We start from the raw sequence: 22,398 nt of genomic DNA, 5'->3' as shown, positions 1-22,398 counted from the left end.
TGATATTTGCATCTTCTATTAATAAATCCTTTTTCTCATCATAGGTTATCTAGTATTTTCAATATATAATTTGGTACAAATTAAAAAAATTAAAATCTTATAATTTAGTTCCTTACATAATTATATGCAAAATTGATTTAGTGAAATTAATTTGTACATATTAATTGCATAAGTGATAGAAATTGATTCATAATATCACACTTTATTATATTCTATCACACATAAACCTACTTTAACTAGATAACAAATTCAAATTTAGTAATTCAAATCTACACTATCAGTTCTTGTTTTGAAAGTAGCAATAGTAATTATGTAATCCAAATTTCTGCAACTTTAGAGAAAATTATTCATGATTTTGTATCTCCTTCTATTGGTTGCTGTGAAATAGTATTTGAGATTTATCCATTATAATTTTATTTTAACTTTTTATTTCATTGCTTTTTGAATAGTATCTGAAAAAAATTATATCTATAGATTAATTTGTAATACAATTTTAATATTTAAAAATATGAAACCGAAATTAAAAACCGCTATCATCTTTCAATTTCAATTTAGTTGTTCATTTATCGATAGGTTATACTAAGGGTTTCGTTTTGCTAAAATTGTCACTTTTATAGCATATTTGTTTTTGGATGTTTTGCGAAACCAAAAAAAACTATGATATACAATGTGTGTGTAAAGAAAATACTTTATTTACTAGTTAAAAAATCATTTGGTATTGATCAAGTTATTTTTTCTGGATAAGATATTATATGGATAATTGGATAGAAAATACAATTATATAATCTTGTACCTGGTTTAATTAAGCTAATTGTCATCAGAAACTTGTAATTTTTATGAATTTCAGATTTTCTTTTCATTACTGCTTTTCTTAATAGGTCAAGTTCTTATTTACGTTATAAAGTATGATATTTACAAATATCAAGTTATCATGTTTTTTGAGAAATTATGAGAAACAAACAAAAATGAAAAAGATAGGAATAGCAATGAATAGTGATGTGGATATAGAAAATGTAAGAGATATGAATGCAAAGCAATCAGTATTTAGGATATTGACCATAGATTTCGAAAAAAAAATGCTGCATATTGAGCGAAAACTATGATTATATTATAAGGCTGTCATTTAAAGCATAATGAAACTATTCCCTTTTCATTTTAATCGAATAAGATAGTAAAGATTTTTGAATTAGCTAGAAACTGATGAGATGTTTTCACAAATCAGATTTTTAATCTCTATAATGCATAATTCACTCAATATCTCAATTTTGATATTGCGAGATATTTTTGCTATCGGTTTCGCAATTTTGACACAATAGCAAGAGGGTTCTATAAGCATTATTATCAACGTAGAATCTGAATATCATATCAGAAAATGTCGCAAATCTGACATTTACCCGACCAAATAGCAAAAATAATTGAATACTTTTCGCAAAAACTTTAAAAATCGATAAAAATATGAAATATAGATATTAAAGAGACTTTTTATATAATATTCATAAAGATTTTCCAAAAATATGATACCGCAAAATTAAAAAAGTGACGTCTTGAGTGGAGTCAAAGGTCGAAATTGCTAGATAAATGTTTTTTAGCGAAATTGCGTATTGTACGTTTTTTTCGCAAAACGAAACCCTTAGTTATACTTAATGTTTTTATTAATGCTTGACAATATTTGATTTTAATTTTTTTTCTGATTAGATTTTTCAAATGCTTGGATTACTGTTTTCTCTTTCTGCCTCAGAATTCCGTATTTGCATTTATGCGAGTTCTGAAAATGAATGCAAGGGTACAGGATATAAGGAAAAAATAACTCTAGCAGCTTTCACTGAAGATAATTTCGACGCTAAAACCCATCTTCAACAGTTAGGATATGATATTTCGACCACTCCTGATATCAATATTGACTATCAAGGGCATGATGCAGGAACAAAAAATCATCCAGATCAAAAAATTCTTAACAAATTTAGTAAAGACGATTTCCATCCATTAGTCATATTCGATTCAATGAGTAATACACCCACAAAAGAGATCACTCACATGCCCTTAGAAGATAAAGCTAGGTGCGAATATCATGGTTATATATTAAGATTTACTGGAAATTTCAAAACCAACACAACGAAAGTTTATAATTGCAATGGCCAAAGTGATACAGTGTCCTTCTTTCAAATCGATAATTATCTTGGACCTCCCTCATTCTTAAAGTCATTATTCCAACAAGACGGAACATATTCTTATGTTGGTAATGCTGAATTTCAAGGTATAGAAGACTTCCCTCTCACAAATCAAAACAAAGTAATAGATATTCAAGGATCTGTTTCAATTAGTGATGTGAATTCTTACTCAGCAGTAGAGATCAAGGATAAATATGCATCAGACGCGTACTACCTTAAAATTACAATTTCTGACAAGTTTTTTGAGTTCCGACCATTTGTCAAACAGAATTTATTTATCAAATTCAAAAAACCAACAACTTCAGCTTCAGTATTAACAATTGATTCAGACCCTAATGGTATTAATTTCGAAAGTGGTAAAAAACTTGCTTTACTGTATCTTATTGGTGCTTCAAACGAAGCTTATATGAAAATCAACATCAAATCCAGCTCTATTCTTGCATTGACCAGTAAGGGATATACTGATATGGAAGTTTCTCAAAGTGGCGCTTATGATTTAACAACAATTGAGTTTGTCAACGAGCAAAGTATATCAGCTGCTATTCAAATGCATGAATGGGCGAAAAAGACAAATTTCATAATCAATAAAGATATAAACGTCGATTTGCTTTTCATTCGCTTCGCAACAAACTTCACATTCTCGTTGGCACAAGGTGTAACTTCAGCTACATTTGGAGCTACAACTATGGATGGCAATCCATCACATCATATGAAGATTCAAAAAGGACTTTCAGTTAAGATCAGAACATTTAAAAACTATGTAATTTATAACAACATTCTTTGGCTCAGATTGATTCTTTTTACATCTGGAACTTCAACAAAATTCGAAACAGGTAAACTTCAGATAGATGCATTGTCTCCGCCAACTTCTGATTGGAAACAATTCCCAATTTACATTGAACACAAACAAGATGTGTTTTATACACCTAATAACTTGAAGACATATTTCGATGCTTCATATGATATTCTGACTACTTCATCATCAAGCGCCATTACAATTGTATTAGATAATGAAATAAACAATCCTGGTTTCTATAATAAACAGCTACTCATGGGCCAAGCGAAGTCAGAACCAGTGGAAGGTATGTCAACATATTCAATTAAATTTGATTCATCCAAGTTCCAGAAATTCAACTTCTCATTATGTCTTTCATATCAAGAATCTTTATGCCAAGCAGGTGACATGATTTACTATATTCAAGATTATGTTAAAAATGATCAACCAACAGATGTAAATGCATTTACTAATGTCATAAATACAGCTTCCAAAGCTGTCAACTTTAGTGCAATTCGCATCACTATTAGAACGCTACCTAATTATTTTACAACCTATAGATTCAAGATTCCAACATTAGACTGCTCTCAACTTGATTCATCAATGAAATCAAAGCCATTAGAAATAACATGCAAAAAGTTCTACCAAGAACTCAATGTCATCAATGCTGATGTAATGGATGGACCTATACAATTAAACAGAATCAAATTAAACACTGATCTTGAATCTGGTTCAATCAAGTTCAAAGATTCTACTAAGGTAACTTTTGCTCATTCATTTATTAAGAATGCAGAGGATTACACACCCAAGTTTTCTGCAAATGTCAACTTCTACTATACTCTAGCAGATATCGCTAATGAATTTTCAACCGATAGAGCTACTGATATATTTGCCATGAAATATCTTCTTTTGGATCAGGCCATTGTTTATCTCGATGAATTCGATCCATTGAACTTCTTCGGCCTATACTACGGCAATCACACTGAGCTCAAAGTCAGAGTTAAGGCAGCAGAAAACGTTCAACCTATAACAATTACACTAATGGCCACAAAGGTTTACTTTACTTTTGATTACAGTCAAAATTCAGAATTCGTTGACAGAGATCAATGCAGATTCACAATTCAATATACAGGTGCTTTAACACCTGGTAAAATCGTCAAGTTTAATGTCACTAACTTTAAAGGATGTGCAGAGTCCATAACTGTTAAAACTGATTGGCCTGATTCATTTAGAACAGATGAAATTGTTACATTGATTCCAAATGCAACGAATTGCAAAGTTAGCTTGGCAAACTTCACAGGTATACTGATCAAGGATATTCCTTATTCAGTTTCAAACAAATTAGCTTCCAGAGTTTTGAATGAAACTACTGTTTTCAAATTGAGTGATGGAAGTTATCTCCCTTCAGTTCAATTCCCTGACATGTCCTTCGATACTTACTACAATGCAGAAAACAAAGTCTCTAGTATCAAAGGTTGCAAAGCTATTTTCAAGAACTTGGAAATCAGATTCGACACAATTTCTCGCTTCGACGCTTTGGAAGTCACAGAAAGTTTAGTTATGTACCCAGGTTCTGTCCTCGAACCAACTCCTTCATCTAATCCATCAACTAACCCAGAAAATACAACAAATACAGAAAATCCGCAGCCAAATACAGAAAATCCGCAACCAAATCCAGACGAGACACCATCAAAGAAGAAGATTAAAGAAGGAGAAACACCAACAAATGAACCAACTCAAAATAATGTTGACTTCTGCAACATATTCGGCGCAAAGGTCGAAATGAAATGGAATGCAGAAAAACACTCTGAGATCCATTTGGCTGATAACTGTCCACAGCAGCCTGCTGAAACAATTTTCAACTTCAACTACGACAGCACAATCTTGAGGAAGGTATTCAATGTTACTGTCTTCCAGAATAACTACATGACAGAAACAGGTCAGCGCCTCATCAAAGGATTCAAACCATCTGAAAAGACAAAGGCTTATTTGACCGCTGACAATGTTTTCGGCCCACCTCCAGACACAGACAAAGACTGGGATAAATACAAACCAACAATGGAAATCATTGCATCCGGTGAAAGTGAATTCTATCTCAAAGCCACTCAGAAGTTCATCGAAGACAACAAGGATAAAATGGAAAACTCAGGTGCAGATCCGAAATACACAGAGCTCGCCCAGAAAATGTACGCAATTAAGGAGAATCCCAAAGGAAACGGTCTAGTATTGGTCATCTTCGTAGCTCTCGTATTCCTCATCGTTGCCATCGTTGTTTGGGTCGTCATGTTCTTCCTCTACAAGGATACACTCGTTGAGATCAATGATGACTCTTCAAGCTACAACACAGGCATGTCATTGACAGAATCTGGCTCTAGCAGCACATCATCAAAGAAGAAGAAGTCGAGCGGCTCTGGATCCAGTTATTCAGTTTAATTAGTTTTTATTTTACTCATAGCGATTATTAAATTAAAAATAATTTTATTATAATTTTTAATATTTCTATGATCGTGAGAATGCTATTCATGTATTTTGATCCTGGTATGAACGCGAATCAATAAATATTCACAGAAGAATTAATTTCATATAAAATTTTCAAAACATTATCGAAATCCCCCGATTTCAATAGCAAAAATAATAGATTTTTCAATAGATTTATTGAAATTTGCTTACGATTCACATTAATGGACTTATTTATATTTTGGTCGGATTTGGATTCAGGCGAGAAATGAAAAATATTAGGGAAACACCAAACAGTAGGATATTGGCTATGCAAGTTGAGAGAGTGTGAAAGGATTTTCGATAATATTAAAAATCGGAAAAAACGTTAATCGATAATACATAGATTTTCAGCATGTGTGCAGATACATTAAAGAAAAAAATGCAGATGGTAGCATTTTCTTTGAATTTTAAAGATATTGAATTTCCGAAATCTATAATAGGAATAATTTAGACATAATCTAGTACATCATTAGTTGAATTATAGAAAATCTGAGCATCAAGAACCTATATCATAAACTTTTCTAGATATGAAAGATTCAAATAAGATAGGGTCCCTTGAAAAAAAGTGTCTACTGAATTAAGATCCTATCTACATGGTTTTCTGATGATTTTTGATAGCCATTATCACAGGACAGGCTTTGTAGAAGGTTTGTTAATTTGTGAATTTTCATATGTGTAAAGTATTATATGTCTATACTTAAATAGTGAAATTCATATCCAAAACAAAAGAGGAAATATTAAAAAAACGAACTTTATTATAAAAAAAATATTAATCATTTATTTCGCTTGAATTTTGAATAGCGAAAAGTAGTCTTTCTCTAAGGACTGAAGGAGTTCTATACGGCATCAAATCCAATGTATTGAAGCAAAGGTGAGCAACAGGATAAGCGTATTGTTGTTCAGTTCGTTGATTTGGTCTTGGAGGAGATGATCTGACTTTAATAACAATTCCATCTGGAGGAATTGTATTTTGGCCAGTGATGAACTTGATCAACTGCATGAATTCTTCATGAGTAAAGGCTGCTACTGCATCAAACAAAACATTCGTAATGTTTCCATTTGGTTCTACAAATCTCTTGAACTTATCTAATGTCATTTTTTCTTGGCTTCCAATTGCCAACATTTTCAAGTAATTTCCTGTAATATGTGCTATTTTTTCAGGAGCAATAACGTCATTGAATCCTTTCTTTATATGAGCTAAAACAGATTTTAATCCATTGAAATAAATTTTATCATCGCAATCAACGAATTCTTCCAAAACCGCTTTTTCGTCGCTAGCTAAATAGTTCCAAATGAACATTGGCAATGTCCATTTGGCCGTGTTATTTGTTGCAACTTCGCACGCAATGAGAGCTCCAATAGCAAAAGATCTCTTTTCAGACAAAGAAGAAGACGGAACTAGACCATAATTTACATTCTTCAATGATGGCTGCGGAGGAACAAACATTCTGAAGTTGACATCCATTAATTCATCAACCATTTGGCTCAATGAATCTTTAAACAAACCAGAAGCATCGATACCTGTTTCACCTAAATATATCGCCATGTAAAATCTCATTCTTGAATAACCTTCTTCTTTAAGAATTGTTGTCTTAAATCTTTTGCTGTGTTCTGCCCAAGTATCAATGATAACTTTCGCATTGTTGTATGAAAATGTTCTTGCATATGTTTCTTTGATAGGGATTGTCATAACAATGAATTTTCCTGCATCAATATGACCTTGGAAAGCATCAAAACCTCTGAGAGAAGTAAGGTATTGAAGTTGGTTGTAGATCCTTTCTCTTGGTCCTTTCATGTCGTAGTAATCTTCAGGGATACCGTTTGTTTCGCAGTAAGCTAAATGGCAGTAATAAACAACCAAATTTGGATAGTTTACGTTGACTGTCTTCAAAGATTGTATAGTTTCGACAACACTTGTCAAACATTGTCTGAAATCTTTGTTGTTCCATTCTTTCCATTGAGTCAAACATTTCTTGGGGTCTTGTTCTGGAATGTATCTGAAGAACTTCACTGCTTTTTGCGTGTTTGGATTGAGAATTGATATGACGCCTTTTTGGTCAATAACTTCTAATAAATTGGAACAGTTTGCAATGGTGAATCTGTGTCTTTCCATTTTTGTTGTTACATTTGAAAACAAAGGTAAAAGAGTCATTTTGTCTCCTTGATTTGTGGAAATGAAGGTGAAAAGTTCTTTGCAAAGCAATTTAGCGGAACTGTTGATCAATTTAGAATGATCACTCTTCTGGAGAATAAATTGTGGATCATTTTGGAAAACAAAAGTGACAATTTGATTCAAATAAATTGCGAAATCAATACTTGCTGAAATCTTGTAATCAATTGGCAAATCAAAGTACTTTAGATATAGTTTAGCATCATCAACATTGTTAGGAACATCATTCTTGAATGAAACAAGGATTTTCGCTGCAAATGCTGAACAAATTTTTTCAAAATCAAACAAAAAGTGACAACCATTAATAAAAGTTTTTTGCATCAACAAACCATGATTCCAACCTTGGAAGAAAGCGTATTGGTATGAAGAGGAAGGATCATTATTCAATGCATCAAAGTCTTTTGTCTTCTTTGATTGTGGAGAACTATCAAATTCCTTTAATTTCTGAACAATTAAATCCAAAATTTGTTTTCTTTTCGCGTCACTTTCAATTTGGTACTTGATTTCATCAATTTGCTTTTGTGGAGCATCATCAGTGAGTTTAGCCAATGATTCAATGGTGAATATAATGAAATTCGATGGATCGAAATGATTCATGAATGTTTTCATGATAGAAAATGTGTATTGTCTAATTATATTCAAAAGTTTTTCTTTGTTTTGGTTGATGTCACAAATTTCGTAAGTTTTTGATGCAATGTTTATAATTGACTCGAAATCTGTTTGTTTCTGCTCGATCTGGTTGTATCTGCAAGGAATTGCTGACTGGTAAGCATCAATCTCTTCATCAATTGCGTCGACAATGAAGTAATTACTATGGAAATCTCTGACGAAAGCGTCGTAAAATCCTTCCAATTTCACACTCATTCCGATGCAAATGTCAGGGAAAATCTTCTTGACGTCGAACTGATGTTCTTGTGGTTTTTCTGTTGTAACTTTTGGATTAATAACAGCTTTTTCAACTGTGTATTTAATCTTAGAGTTATCACATACAGTTATCAAGAAAATCCACTTGTTTTTGTCAGTGCCAAAATCAATTTTCATGTCATTGAATTGTACAAAATTATCCACGCCCGTAAGTGTCAATTTTGTCATATTATCATTAAACGGGTAAGATTTCTTATCCATGTAGATTCTTTTGTCCAAGAATGACAAGAAGCAGCAGTTCCAATCTTCATCAATGAAACCTAAATATTTCAATTGATTTGTAAACTTATCAAAATTAAATTTGACAGCAAACGATGGCCCGACAACTTTTGTGTAAACAAAGAAAGAAGAAGTGTATACACTTCCTTTGATTATTCTATTTGCACTTGTATTTTGCGACAAACAGATCAACGTGTCTTTTTTCGATTCTTTGATCTCAGAAAACATCATTAATTGTCTGATTTTGTGGCAAAAAACATTACTTGAGTATGCCGGGATCTTTGTACTGTTAATTTCTTTCGAAACACGGCTGATTTGTGGGAAATTCAAGGCGAATTCCTGTGGATTTTTAACATTTTTCATAACTTTGGAGAAGAATGACATAACAATGCAATTTTTGATAGCTGTTGTGATATCTTTAATGTTGAAATCCATTTTCTGGATGATTTCTACAAGAGATTTCGTCAATTTTTGATCAACTTCGAAATTTGGAGGAGAAATCATGAAACAGCTTGGATTCGACTTTTTCTGGGCATCTGTTAATTTTGAATTATTTACACTGACGCAGTTATCACCAACTAACACGTATCTTGTGATATCGGAGTCGAAGATCTCTGCTCCTAATAAAATAAAAGCAGAAATTGTGTTTTGATCTAATTCTGGTGTCACTTTTTGTAAAAAGAATTTTGCATCTTTCTTTTGACGCAGAGAATTAATAATTTTCGGCATCAAGAAATTGTAACCCTGAGAAGTTGTTGCTGTATCATAGATGTTTGAGTAATACTCATTTTCATTTCCTTCCATAAGAAGAGTCACATTTCTCATTACATAATTAGTTCTTCCGAAAATTGCGTAAATGATCAATGTAACATTTCTTATAAAATCTGATCTCGCGTTTAAAAACTGTTCTGCAACATTCTCGAGTTTGCTTGTGAATGGAATCATGTGGAGTGTGTAAGCAGTGTCATTCAATGCAACCATTTTAGAATCAAATGTGTCAACAAGATCTCTATGATGTTCGAGATCAAATAATTGAATGAAAGAACGATAAATGGCAGCACTCAAATTTTTGTTTGTAAATTTTGACATAAATTTTTTGACATACTGAGAAATTTCATTTTTAAGTTCTTTTCTCTTTCTGTTTGCTTCTTCTACATTCATCAGATCGGATTTCTTGAAATCCAAACTGTAGATCGCAAAGATGTCTTCCATTCTTTCTTCTCTGTTTCGTGAATCCAATTGTGATTCCATCAAAAATTTGTATTTGTAAGAAATTTGTGATAAAACACCATCATTTTCTTGTCTTCCATTTGCCTCGTCTTGGATACTCTTTCTGATATTAGTAAACAATGACTGGAATTTGGTGTTTATGGCTTCAAACCATTCGGGCATTTTTAATGGATCAATTTTCTCTTTTTCAAGCAACTCATTGAATTCTTTGAGATAATCACATGAATAAAAAATTGACACCAAAATTTGTAGAATTGATTTGAAATAATCATTGTTATTATTAATCATTCTACTTGCAGTTGCCAACCTTTTATCTTCCTTTGAGAAAAGCTTCTTTGTGAACTTGTTTTCAGTTGCCAAAACTAAATTAATTTGATGAGAATTCAACAATTTTTCTTTTTCTTTTGTATCAACTTCTTTGACAAAAAATTTCATTTTGCCTCTCATTTCGTAAATGAAGTCATCTTCTTTGTTCTTCCTGAACAAAAGATTCAAAAGAGACTGGTTCTGTCTCTCGAATTCGGAGATTTCAATGACTTTTTCAAGTTTTTTGAGGCATTTGTTGACAACCAAAGAAATCAACGAAAAAATGGAATCAGGAATACAATATTTCAAGAATTCAAGTGATGTTGACTTTGTTTCTGTTCCATTTATAAGAAATTGGTTGTTTTTCTGGGCGGAAATGATGGAAAGATTCAATTCAAATCCATTCAAAATTTGTGGATTTTTGAATTCCTCGAAATTGAAGAAAACATTGTCCGGTTTGTTCTTCTCGTTCGTAATCATCAGTTCATCAAAAGGAGTTTCCAATTCCAAGTTGATGTCATTATAATTATTTTCTGAAGAAAAAACGGTTGTATTCAATTTAATTGTGTACAATTCTGGTTTTCTATCGTCAGCGAACCATTGGCATACATCAGGGAAGACGTCGTCAGTCATCAACTTGTTGAGATTGAGTTCGTTGACCAAAAAATTCAAAGATAATTCTGCCAAATTTCTTCTTAATGGAATAACTGACAAAATTTCGAGAACTTTTTTAAGTAAAATACGGGAAACAGAGAGTTTTCTTGTCTGTATCAAACTGAATACACTCTTAAAGAAAGAGAGAAACTCTCTGTCGTAAATACTTTTCGTTGTTTTCGCGTCATTTTTCTTTTCACTCGATTTTCTTGTTTTTGTCAAATAATAAATGTCATTCATTCTTATTGTTATGACATTTAATAAGTCATCATCATTCAGCTTCTCGTATTCACTTGTCATGTCAAAGAATAATGACTGAGGAAGTGAAAAAATGTCAGTAAAATGGCTTTGTATATTTAGTAACAAACTTGGCCAGTAAACACCTGAATTTGTTGTTCTTACGAGCATATCAATAGTGTTTAAATGCGGTACTGTTGTATTTATCTTAGAAAAACACCTTGAAATGAATCGTGAAATCAAATCCGAAATTTTTTCATTTAATGACACTTTTTGTCTCAAATTCAACGCGAAAAACCTCATCAGCATCGTATCCATGATGAATGTGAATGCAGGATCAATGTCTGACTTGTGGAGATCCTCGTAGAACTGCATTCCTTCTTCAATGTTCTGGTCTTGGTTCGATACTAAGTCATTTGGAAGAAAAATGCCTTTTATCAAGTGTTCGAACGTCATGGTCAGTTCATCTAACATGTCTATACCGATAATTGTGGCTGCAATTAATGAGGAGCTGGGAAAACTCGGTCGAATTATTGGAGTATATCTTGATAAGTACGAATGACGGTATTTATCGAAGAAAATGATTTTGTCTGTGGCTGTGATTGATAAATACTCATCACCGATGTAGTTTATCCTCGATTTGAAGTAATAATCCGGTGGATTTATTTTTGTAAATGAAACTAAATCGAATCCAACAATCTTTGATTGATTGTTGAAGTATACTTTGCTGCCGTCGATGTTACAAATTGCTTTTTCTGGTGAATCAAACAATTTGCATAAATCATTTGGTTCTTTTGTAATTTTCGTTGAAGGAACAGCGTCATCGTCAAGCTGTATTGCACATGAACGTAATCCATTAAGACAAATGAATGTTAATTTGCCATTTACAACTGATAAATTAATTATCGGGAAATTTAATATGGAACTGATAGGAATTGTATTGCCATCGTGGAGTATTGTTTGTTTATTGATGTTAAATATGTAAAATCCTTGATTATTCTTGTATAAAATGTAAATAACATTAATTGAATTTTCAATAATGGAAATTTGAAGGCAATGAGTAGATGATTTCGCAAGGTACTGTAAAAATGTTTCATTTGTGGCCCAATTGTTCATTGAACAGCTTTCAACAAGCTCAATCTTGTTGTGGTTAATTTCAGGCAATTCGAACTGCGCGTGAGCCGTATTGTATCTGATTTTCATGAAGAACTGTATGGCGGCGAGCTTTGTACGCGGGTACGCTGTCTTTAATACTCTCTCTAAAAGTTTTGAGTAATTTAATGGATCTATTTTGTTTTCTGATTGTGTAATATAATAATAAAGCTCGGAATCTGGTATTTCATCAAAATTTTCGGTACTAAGCATTTGGCTGTAGACCTGATCTTCACAAGGAACACGATTAATAATAAATCTTGTATAATTTTTCGTATTTTGATCGAATTGGGACCTAATTTTGCGAAGAAGCTTATCGTATATGTGAGTGAACGACAATAATTGGTTTTCTTGTTGTGAAGAATATTTATATAAATATTCTTGCATGTCAAAATCGATTTCGCCTCGAGAAAGTGCTGCCTTACTGAAGTTAGCGCTCAGGCTTTCTGAAGCGAAAGGTATTTCTTTAATCAGAGAGACAATACTTCCATTCATAATTTTTGTTTTTCCTGTTTCGTTGGAAAAAAATCGCAGTCAAAATTTTGTGATAAGACAAGTTTCAGATCAAACAACATCCTGATAATGAGAAACACATTTTTTCAAAGTAAAAAACTGATAAAAAAATTTTTAAAGATCGACAATGAAAAAATTCACCGTAAAGAGTCGAAAATGCATAGAAGTATTTCATGCAGGAAAAGAATTTTACACAAAGGAAACAGCTTCATATATATATGATTTTGAATAAGAAATCTTAAATTGTTTAACCGTCATTGAGAATTGTCTAAACCCTAGCTATAATTTGCATGTATATGAAATATATTTATAAGAAAAGCCTTTGCTTGAAAACAAATTTAAAAATTACTGATAATGTTTATTCTAAATAAGTAATATAATAAATACAGATATATGATGGATTGGATATCCATATGTAATCCAATTAATTATTAGATTTGTTTGTTTTTCCTAAATTTCCGAAATTAATTTTGGTTGGACCTCCTGCTGAAAGTTTGTTTCCACCTAAAGGAGAAAATTTGTTTCCGCCTAAAGGAGAAAGTTTGTTTCCACCAAGTAGTGATTGTTTGTTTCCTTCATCTTTCTTTTCTGAAGTAGAAAGTTGGGGCTTTGAGAAATTCAAAGGTTTTCCACCAAGGGAGTTAAGTTTTGGTTTAGATTCTCCTTCATCTTTCTTTTCTTCTGTTGAATTTTGATTTTGAGATTTTCCGAAGCCAATAGAAGGTTTTCCTAAATTAAGAGAAGGCTTATTGACACTAAATAATGAATTTGGTTTAGATTCTCCTTCATCTTTCTTTTCTTCTGTTGAATTTTGATTTTGAGATTTTCCGAAGCCAATAGAAGATTTTCCTAAATTAAGAGAAGGCTTATTGACACTAAATAATGAATTTGGTTTAGATTCTCCTTCATCTTTCTTTTCTTCTGTTGAATTTTGATTTTGAGATTTTCCGAAGCCAATAGAAGATTTTCCTAAATTAAGAGAAGGCTTATTGACACTAAATAATGAATTTGGTTTAGATTCTCCTTCATCTTTCTTTTCTTCTGTTGAATTTTGATTTTGAGATTTTCCGAAGCCAATAGAAGGTTTTCCTAAATTAAGAGAAGGCTTATTGACACTAAATAATGAATTTGGTTTAGATTCTCCTTCATCTTTCTTTTCTTCTGTTGAATTTTGATTTTGAGATTTTCCGAAGCCAATAGAAGATTTTCCTAAATTAAGAGAAGGCTTATTGACACTAAATAATGAATTTGGTTTAGATTCTCCTTCATCTTTCTTTTCTTCTGTTGAATTTTGATTTTGAGATTTTCCGAAGCCAATAGAAGATTTTCCTAAATTAAGAGAAGGCTTATTGACACTAAATAATGAATTTGGTTTAGATTCTCCTTCATCTTTCTTTTCTTCTGTTGAATTTTGATTTTGAGATTTTCCGAAGCCAATAGAAGATTTTCCTAAATTAAGAGAAGGCTTATTGACACTAAATAATGAATTTGGTTTAGATTCTCCTTCATCTTTCTTTTCTTCTGTTGAATTTTGATTTTGAGATTTTCCGAAGCCAAGAGAAGATTTTCCTAAATTAAGAGAAGGCTTATTGACACTAAATAATGAATTTGGTTTAGATTCTCCTTCATCTTTCTTTTCTTCTGTTGAATTTTGATTTTGAGATTTTCCGAAGCCAAGAGAAGGTTTTCCTATACCCATTGGAGTTAGTTTTGTACCTGAAAGAAGGTTCGGCTTTGCTTGGCCTTCATTTGCTTTTTCTTCTGTTGAATTTGTATTTTTAGCAAGTTGTGGCTGTTTAAGAGCAGATGCATTAAACGTAGATGCAGCCTGAGAATTTTGTCCCAAAGTTTGCTGTTTGGCTCCAAGACCAAGTGAAATTCCAGCATTCTTAGATGCATCTGTAGAAGTTGGGAGATTTGACTTGAAAACTGGCTGTGCAGTGCCAGATTGCTTGTTTGAAATGGAAGAAATGCTTCCAATTGAAGGAGATTTAGTTGGTGTTTCTTGTTGTTTGTTTGTAGGGCTATCGACACTTTCGGCTGAAGGAGATTTAGTTGGAGCTTCTTGTTGTTTGGTTCCAATGTTTCCAATTGTGGTAGATTTTGATGGAATTTCTTGTGGTTTAGATACTATACGAGTTGATGGATTACTTTGTACTAATGATGCATTAAGTTTGCTTTCGATTGAATTTTCTGTTGATGGAGTAGAACTATTTTGTTCTTTATGAATAATTTCTTTAATTTCTGTCTTAGGGATTGAGACAGGACCTTTTGAGTATTTTATCAATTCGTTAGGATTCCTGGCACGTCTGCGCTTATTTTTAGTTTGCTTTGATTTATTTTGTTGAAATTCTTGAATTTTTGTAGATAATTTTGGAATATCTGGGATTTTGACAGCAGCCGATTGCATTTCTTGCGTGATTTTAGATAATTGTTCAATGTAATCATCATATTGTGTTTCTATTAAATATTCATTAATTTGGCTCTTTGGTATACCTTTAATAATAGAGTCGATTTCAGAAATATCAATGTTTTGTGGTTCTTTTCCTTGTTGTGGCTCATTTGCGCCTTCCAAGCTCATGTATAAAAAATTTTGGTGTCTTTAGAATTTAGATTCAAAAACAAGCAAAATGTATCATCATCTGGGAACAATATTAATACATTTTGAATTTATGTTATATAGGCTATCTGATCCTGAATTATTTCAAGACTTAACTCTAAATATTTGAATATCTTTCAAAATTATCTTAATTTTGATTTTTGCATGATAAATTATTAAATTTTGCATATGTGACAGCTATGTTCTCATTTATACGATTAAATAATCAGATTTATTGATTCCAATCTGTCGATATGGAATATAACAAAGAATGATTAAATGTAAAATACTTTTATGATGATAAAACAGGGGTTTATCAATGATATCATTCATTTTGTTTCAATGTTAAGACTTAAATTGATCAGTGCTGCTTTCCAACTTCCTCATCCGTACAAAAGAGAAACAGGAACTGAAGATGCATACTTCATTTCCCCAAATAACTTAACAGTTGGCGTGGCTGATGGTGTTGGAGGATGGGCAGAACATTTCGGAGCAAATTCTGCATTATGGTCACATAAATTGATGAATTTAAGCTGTGAATATTCAGATCTGCCATCTCCCATTGAAATTTTTAAAGCTGCCTTTAATGATTTTCATGAAACAATCCACGGATCAACAACAATATCAATTGCAAAATTAGAAAACGATACTATGATATTTTACAATCTTGGTGATTCTGGATGCGCAATTTTCAAAAATTATGAAATGAAATTTCGAACTAATTTTACTGTCCATTCATTCAATTTCCCTTATCAGATTGGATCCAATAATGATTCTCAAATAGAAAACGGTACCATTGAAGAATACAAAGTTGACGTAAATGATACAATGGTTTGTGCATCTGATGGTCTCTGGGATAACTTATATCCTGAAGAAATAGGACAAATATTGAAAAAAGCATCAATAAACGTTACATCACCAGAAACATTCGCTCATATCGCAGCAAGAAATTTGGTTAGGAGTGCATTTACTCGTGGATCTGCACATTCTATACAAACACCATTTAGTGATGCTGCTGAAAAAGCTTCCATTGATTATCTTGGAGGAAAACTTGATGATACGACCGTAGTAATCTCGTTTATAGCTCAAGACGAATAGAATTTATGAAATACTAGACAATTTTTGTTTGAATGTTTTTAATAATAAAAAATATTATTTTGAAATTCTTACTAACGCTTTAATCAATCTTTTAATACATAAATCTTTGCATGCTTTCAATGTTTTCTTCTTATTTAAATTTCAATAAAAAAGAAAAAAAAATGTCTGAGAATAAAGCTTTGGAATGCACACCTAGTGTATATATCAATAGTATTTATAATTAGACTCCGAAAATCATAGATAGTCTTATGATATGATAAATTTTGATTTAAACATCAATTAAATGTATTGGTAATTATGATATAAACCAGATATGCGGGAATATATTTGAACAGCTCATGCAGTGACTACAGTTCATCCTAGACTTCTTTCAGAGATCACTAAAAGAAATTTGTCAAAAAAAAACGTTTTAAAATTTCGATGACTGGACGAAGAGCGCTTACACCAATGCAACTTCAAGAAGCAAAAGATGCATTTGATCTCTTTGATACTACAGGAACTAATACTATTGAACAAAAAGAGCTTAAAATTGCGTTAATGACGCTGGGATTTAACATTTCTAAAGAAGAACTTCGCACAGTTGTTTCAGAACTCGACTCAAGCAATACAACTACCATTGATTTTAAAGATTTTATTCAAATAGTCGAAACACTCTTACCAAGTCGTGATCCAGTTAAGGAGCTTACAGAAGCCTTTAATTTATTTGATATTGATCATACGGGCCGTATTACTGCCAAAAATATAATGGATGTTGTTGCAAGCATGGATGAACAACTGACAGAACCTGAAATTCATGAAATCATTGCTGAAGCCGATAAAAGAGGCGAAGGCGATATAACTCTAGAAGAATTTATTGATTTAATCAAAGATAATGCAATATTTTGATTTATTTAAAATAAAATGTTTGATATTATTTTTAAAGCCGATATTTTTATAAATTAGGAAACATTTTAATTATACATGGTGCCAAAAAAGCATCACGGATCGTGCCATGTATAATTTTAAGTTTAAGTCGAATTCTAATTTATTTCCCTTGTCTTTTCCTACATGCAATAAATTTTAAATACTAAAATAAGGAAGAAATAATTATAAAAACAATAATTTTATTAATGCATTTATTTTTAAATAATTATAATATCTTTAATTTTGTCATTACAAAACCATTTGACAAATTTTGCAATCATTCCTGATAAATATCCTGCAAGTACTATATAGCTTGTTATACGTGGAATGTAATACCACATTATACATGAAATAGAACTAGAAAACCAATTGCAAATTGTAAAAATGACAATTATTTCAGCATTCCCAACATTTGCACATCTTAGATATGGAATCTGATATAGACCAAAACTATATGCTGCGGCCATAGGAACTATTGCTGAAACTCTATCTTCAGGAAACTCTATATAAATAAGTGCAAGAATCGAGCCTGCCAACCCTGTGCATATCACTAGAATTTTTAATAAAATTGTACCATTATGACAATGATAACCTCTCGAAATGCCGACAATACTCTGAAAAACAGCAGCAATGATTGCCTGTATCATTGAAATGAAACGTCCTATTCCACTATGGTGGTAAATCCATAATGAATTGCAGCAATACCCTCTTAAAAATGGAGCTGTAACAGCTAGACCAAGTTCAAAAACCGAAACTTTGAGCTTGGGGTCCTCAAATTTATATTCCCAATTTGTTGATAACCATATTAGAAGCAAATATAAAATTGGTAATATATAAATGAACATTAAATAAATTGTTCCCGCATAAGATACAATGAGCATTCCGACAGGAATCATCAATAAATAAAAATTGAATGCATGAAAGAAGTCATACTTTGAAGTCATATATATCATAATTGGTATTAAAACTGATAATGATCCTATAATGATTGATTGAAAATATTTGAAAACAATCATTGGAGTTTTTCCGATATTCATTAAACTTGTGAACAAACAATATGCCAAGTTCATAATTGAAAATATAATTTTGAGATCTTGCTTAACTACGCTGATAATAAAAATGTTGCAAATGCTCCTACAAAGGCAAATAATGGTGGGTACGAACTAAAAACTGCCCATTTTTCATCATCAAATACAGGTCCTGATTTTTTATCCAAAGGTCCAGGAGCAATTATTGTTCCAATAAGAATTCCGCCCAATCCTAAAAGAGTATCCCAAATATATATATTCTCGCAAACATCGCACCGTTTTTGTAATTTCTTAGTCAATATAATGTATCCAGCTGCCAAGGCACCAAAAACAGCTGTACCTGTTAAAACATAACCAATCAACGTCCACGTACCTATGCCTGTCAAAAGATAAAGGAATATTGCACATCCATTAGCAAGCCAAAAGCATCCCCAAGCAAAAATGAACGCGCAAACGGAATAGCTTTTACTTACAAATTTGAACCATGGAACTCCAAAAGCACCAAGGCCTATTCCAGCTCCAATAACATATAATCCAGCTTTGACTTTGACATAATATAAAATATGACCGATTAAAAGAGTAACTAGTGAAAAATAATGGTACAATAATACAAGTGGTGTATCATTTTGTGCATAAAGTAAATAAAATATTATTATACTGAATATTGCGGCAACACAAAATGCTAGATCATAATAAAAGGCTTGGAGATATGTTTGTGAGATTCTTGAGTTGTAAATGAACATTCCAATAACTCCAGCAAATGCATTTACAGTATGAAGTATAGGTGTAACGTATTCCATATTTCCTCCAATAAATAATTCCTTCGAAAATTCGAAACGATATGTATATTTTTCTGGCTTACAAATCCAAATTAAAAATAATTGCAATGATGAAGTTATTAATGAAAATATCACCCATTTTTCAAGAATGCAATTACCAATGGTTAGTCCAATTGCGAAAAAGCCTAAATATATATTGAAGTATATTAATTCGATTTCTGCGACCATGATGGATGATATAATTGTTAAGAAACCAACGGATAAACCCTCAATGCTCCTGAAAACTAATACAACTATTGGACTATCAATATATCCTACTATTCCAGTTGAAATAATGAAAATAATGTTAAATATAGCTATCTCTAATTCTCTATTCTCAAATATGAAAACTGCATAATTTTTCATCCTTATCTTTGATATTATTATCACAATCGAAGCCAAAACAGCAGCAAATAGAGGAACTGCATGATATAGAGTAACATCCCATGTATTTGTTAATTTGCATTTTCCAATCATTGAAGAACCAATAGACAATGCTGATAATGAATAAATAACTAGTCTAATAAACTTATTCGTTGCTATAAGTCCAATATCATCTTTAGATGCTAATAACTTAATAATTAAATATAATATATAAATACCTATAGCACTTGCACCAACAATAAACCATATAAAAGGTGTCGTCATTAGGTATAATATTGCAGAAAATCCATTCAAAATCCAGAACAAGAACCATGAAAATGGCATTGTTGATGCTTTATTACCATTTTGAATAATAAAATGATCCCAACAAAACATAAATAGACCAGAACCGCTTGCTGCAACAATTAAATATAATCCAATTGATTCTTTGTGTCCCAAACCAATTCCGCATCCAACAAAATATAAAATGAATGACACAATATAATAAAAAAATGTATGAAATTCTATCTTTGCTGTTAGGAATTTAAATATGATTGAGAAAGCAATTATTGTTGAAATGAATGTAATAGTGAACTTGAAAACTGAAAAATAATTGTAATTATATCGATTGATACCAATCCAAAATGCAAATGATCCAACAAATGCTTGAACAGCGTATCTTGCAATTACTTCAACAGGACGAATTATTAAATTTTTTGAATAGAAGAATTCATCAATAGAAAGATTAATATCTCTATAATGATCATCAGTTGACAACCAAATCAATAAACTTTGTAGGAAGGGAATAATGCAAATAATTTTGATCCAATGAGCTCCAATAGTTCTAAATAAGAAAATTCCCAAAGCAAAGAAACAGAAGTAAACTATTAAATAAGTTCGAAATCTTTTTGATGTTGCAACTTGTTTTAAAGCGATTGGATAAACAAAAGACATAGTTCCAACAGCAAGGCCTTGAAATGATCTGATAATTATACATAAAGGAACTATTTTTGGTGAAAAATGAAGCCCGATTGTGAGAAGAACAAAAATCAAGTTAATGATTGAAATGAGAATTCTTTTGTCTGAAATAAAGAAAATTGAATCTTCATCAGGATGAAATATATACATAAACAATATGTGTAATAAAGGTGGAATTCCAGCTAACATCATTGGTAGAACATAATACAATATATTGCTTACTTTAGTAAATTCATAAGGAGATGCTGATACCATTGTTCCTGAAAGAGTCATTCCGCCAATGGAAATCAAGAAACAAAGTAAATGAAATCCAAATTTTGTCAAATGAATAGGACCTGAGTCTGAACGAGAGTCTAATAATAACTCGTCGCTTTCTGATTTATCGGAAATTACATGAAGGACTAATTTGTACAGGTTTTTCTTCTTGTCATTGATTGCAGCATAATTCTCCTGGACTCTTCGTTTTGTTTCAGTGATTCTTCGTTTTTCGTTGTAAATTGCAAGATCAATTCCTTCAAATTCACCATTAAAATCATTAAGATTGCGATTTGACATGAAAGAATTCATATCGTTTTCGACCTCATTGATTTGCATTTCTATGTCTTCTCTTTCTTTTACAAGAGTATTCCTTTGGTTTCTTAAATTTTCAAGCTTTTTATTTGTTGCCTCTATTTCAGCTATTTTACTATAAATTTGACCTAGGATTTTAACAACTTCTTTTTGTTGCTCTTCAGTGAGTCCAGCATTGGCATTGCACTTATTATCTTTTAAATCTTTTAGAAATTTTTCTATTGTGGATAAAACTGATAGACCTAGTACTTCATATGCTTTACTAATGAGTTCGATCATATTCACGAGCTTGTTATTAAAATTAATTCTAAGAATTTTAAAAACTTTGAATTTATAGTCTTTTGTCTCTTTAAGTAGATGTAATTGACCAAGAAGCTTAAGAGCTTCATTAATTGTAAGTTCATAATCCTTTAAAATTGACTTAATTTGTTTGAAATCAGAATATTTTTCAAAGAAGTTGCCATTATGTATAAATTCTTTTGGACTAATATTTAGGTCTATATCGGAATTTATTACATTTGTAGATCTTGGCTTTGGCGTTCGCATGGCCATGGCCATTATAGTGCAATGAAAGTCGAAAAACCAAAAGTCGTAACTTGTAAATTTCTTCAACTCTTTTATTACCAAAAATATATATTTAACATTAAATCTAAGAATACACTTAAAATATGTTATTTTTGATGAGAAATTTAAAAAATTTTAACAAGCATGTCATGATGCTTTTTGTCAGAATGAATAAAATAAAGTGTAATAATCTGTAGGGTGAATATATAAACCTGCAACAATTCTTTAGGTAAAAAATCAAATTCGATATAATATAATTTTGGGACTCAGTTGGCTAGGCTTGCCCTTCGGGCAAGCTTAGCCAACTTCGTCAAAATAAATCTATTATGATTATAGAAAATGAGTTTATACAAATAAATTTAATTGTGAGTGATTAATATTATATTTTAAAGATTATTATGTAAAATATAAGATAGACTTTTAGCTAAATCGAAGTAATTTAGAGAACAATTTGAGATTTTAGAGATTTTTCAAATGAAATATTGAAAGCAAAGAATTTATTAAGAATTTGTTGTGAAATGAATACACTTCGGTAAGGCATTAGATTGGCGTGATAATTGACAAAATTGGAGCTGAAGTTTGGTTCACAAATGAAGAATAGGTCTAAGCTATAACAAAAAATTGTAATAT

General features: G+C 31.4%; 6 protein-coding genes across 6 annotated transcripts; 3 read left to right on the top strand and 3 right to left on the bottom strand.

The window, feature by feature from the left end:
- Positions 1 to 1,555: 1,555 nt before the first annotated feature.
- On the top strand, positions 1,556 to 5,513 carry TVAGG3_0715100 (uncharacterized protein; the record flags this gene model as incomplete). Its single annotated transcript, XM_001307603.1, has 1 exon — positions 1,705 to 5,376. One exon carries the CDS (start codon positions 1,705 to 1,707, stop codon positions 5,374 to 5,376), a length of 3,672 nt encoding a protein of 1,223 aa, XP_001307604.1.
- Positions 5,514 to 6,159: 646 nt separating this feature from the next.
- Positions 6,160 to 12,844, bottom strand: TVAGG3_0715090 (ubiquitin protein ligase protein; the record flags this gene model as incomplete). The annotated part of the gene is made up of 1 exon (XM_001307604.1): positions 6,212 to 12,829. One exon carries the CDS (start codon positions 12,827 to 12,829, stop codon positions 6,212 to 6,214), a length of 6,618 nt encoding a protein of 2,205 aa, XP_001307605.1.
- A 340-nt stretch (positions 12,845 to 13,184) lies between these two features.
- Positions 13,185 to 15,428, bottom strand: TVAGG3_0715080 (uncharacterized protein; the record flags this gene model as incomplete). Its single annotated transcript, XM_001307605.1, has 1 exon — positions 13,272 to 15,428. The coding sequence occupies one exon, from the start codon at positions 15,426 to 15,428 to the stop codon at positions 13,272 to 13,274; it is 2,157 nt and encodes a 718-aa protein (XP_001307606.1).
- Positions 15,429 to 15,788: 360 nt separating this feature from the next.
- On the top strand, positions 15,789 to 16,759 carry TVAGG3_0715070 (phosphoprotein phosphatase protein; the record flags this gene model as incomplete). The annotated part of the gene is made up of 1 exon (XM_001307606.1): positions 15,789 to 16,544. One exon carries the CDS (start codon positions 15,789 to 15,791, stop codon positions 16,542 to 16,544), a length of 756 nt encoding a protein of 251 aa, XP_001307607.1.
- A 111-nt stretch (positions 16,760 to 16,870) lies between these two features.
- On the top strand, positions 16,871 to 17,617 carry TVAGG3_0715060 (calcium ion binding; the record flags this gene model as incomplete). Its single annotated transcript, XM_001307607.1, has 1 exon — positions 16,965 to 17,429. The coding sequence occupies one exon, from the start codon at positions 16,965 to 16,967 to the stop codon at positions 17,427 to 17,429; it is 465 nt and encodes a 154-aa protein (XP_001307608.1).
- A 932-nt stretch (positions 17,618 to 18,549) lies between these two features.
- TVAGG3_0715050 (uncharacterized protein) lies at positions 18,550 to 21,762 on the bottom strand (the record flags this gene model as incomplete). Its single annotated transcript, XM_001307608.1, has 1 exon — positions 18,550 to 21,762. One exon carries the CDS (start codon positions 21,760 to 21,762, stop codon positions 18,550 to 18,552), a length of 3,213 nt encoding a protein of 1,070 aa, XP_001307609.1.
- Positions 21,763 to 22,398: the final 636 nt, after the last annotated feature.

The sequence above is a fragment of the Trichomonas vaginalis genome, chromosome III (genome assembly GCF_026262505.1).
Source record: "Trichomonas vaginalis G3 chromosome III, whole genome shotgun sequence".
Classification (NCBI taxonomy): domain Eukaryota; phylum Parabasalia; order Trichomonadida; family Trichomonadidae; genus Trichomonas; species Trichomonas vaginalis.
This window is presented reverse-complemented; position numbering and strand designations above follow the sequence as displayed.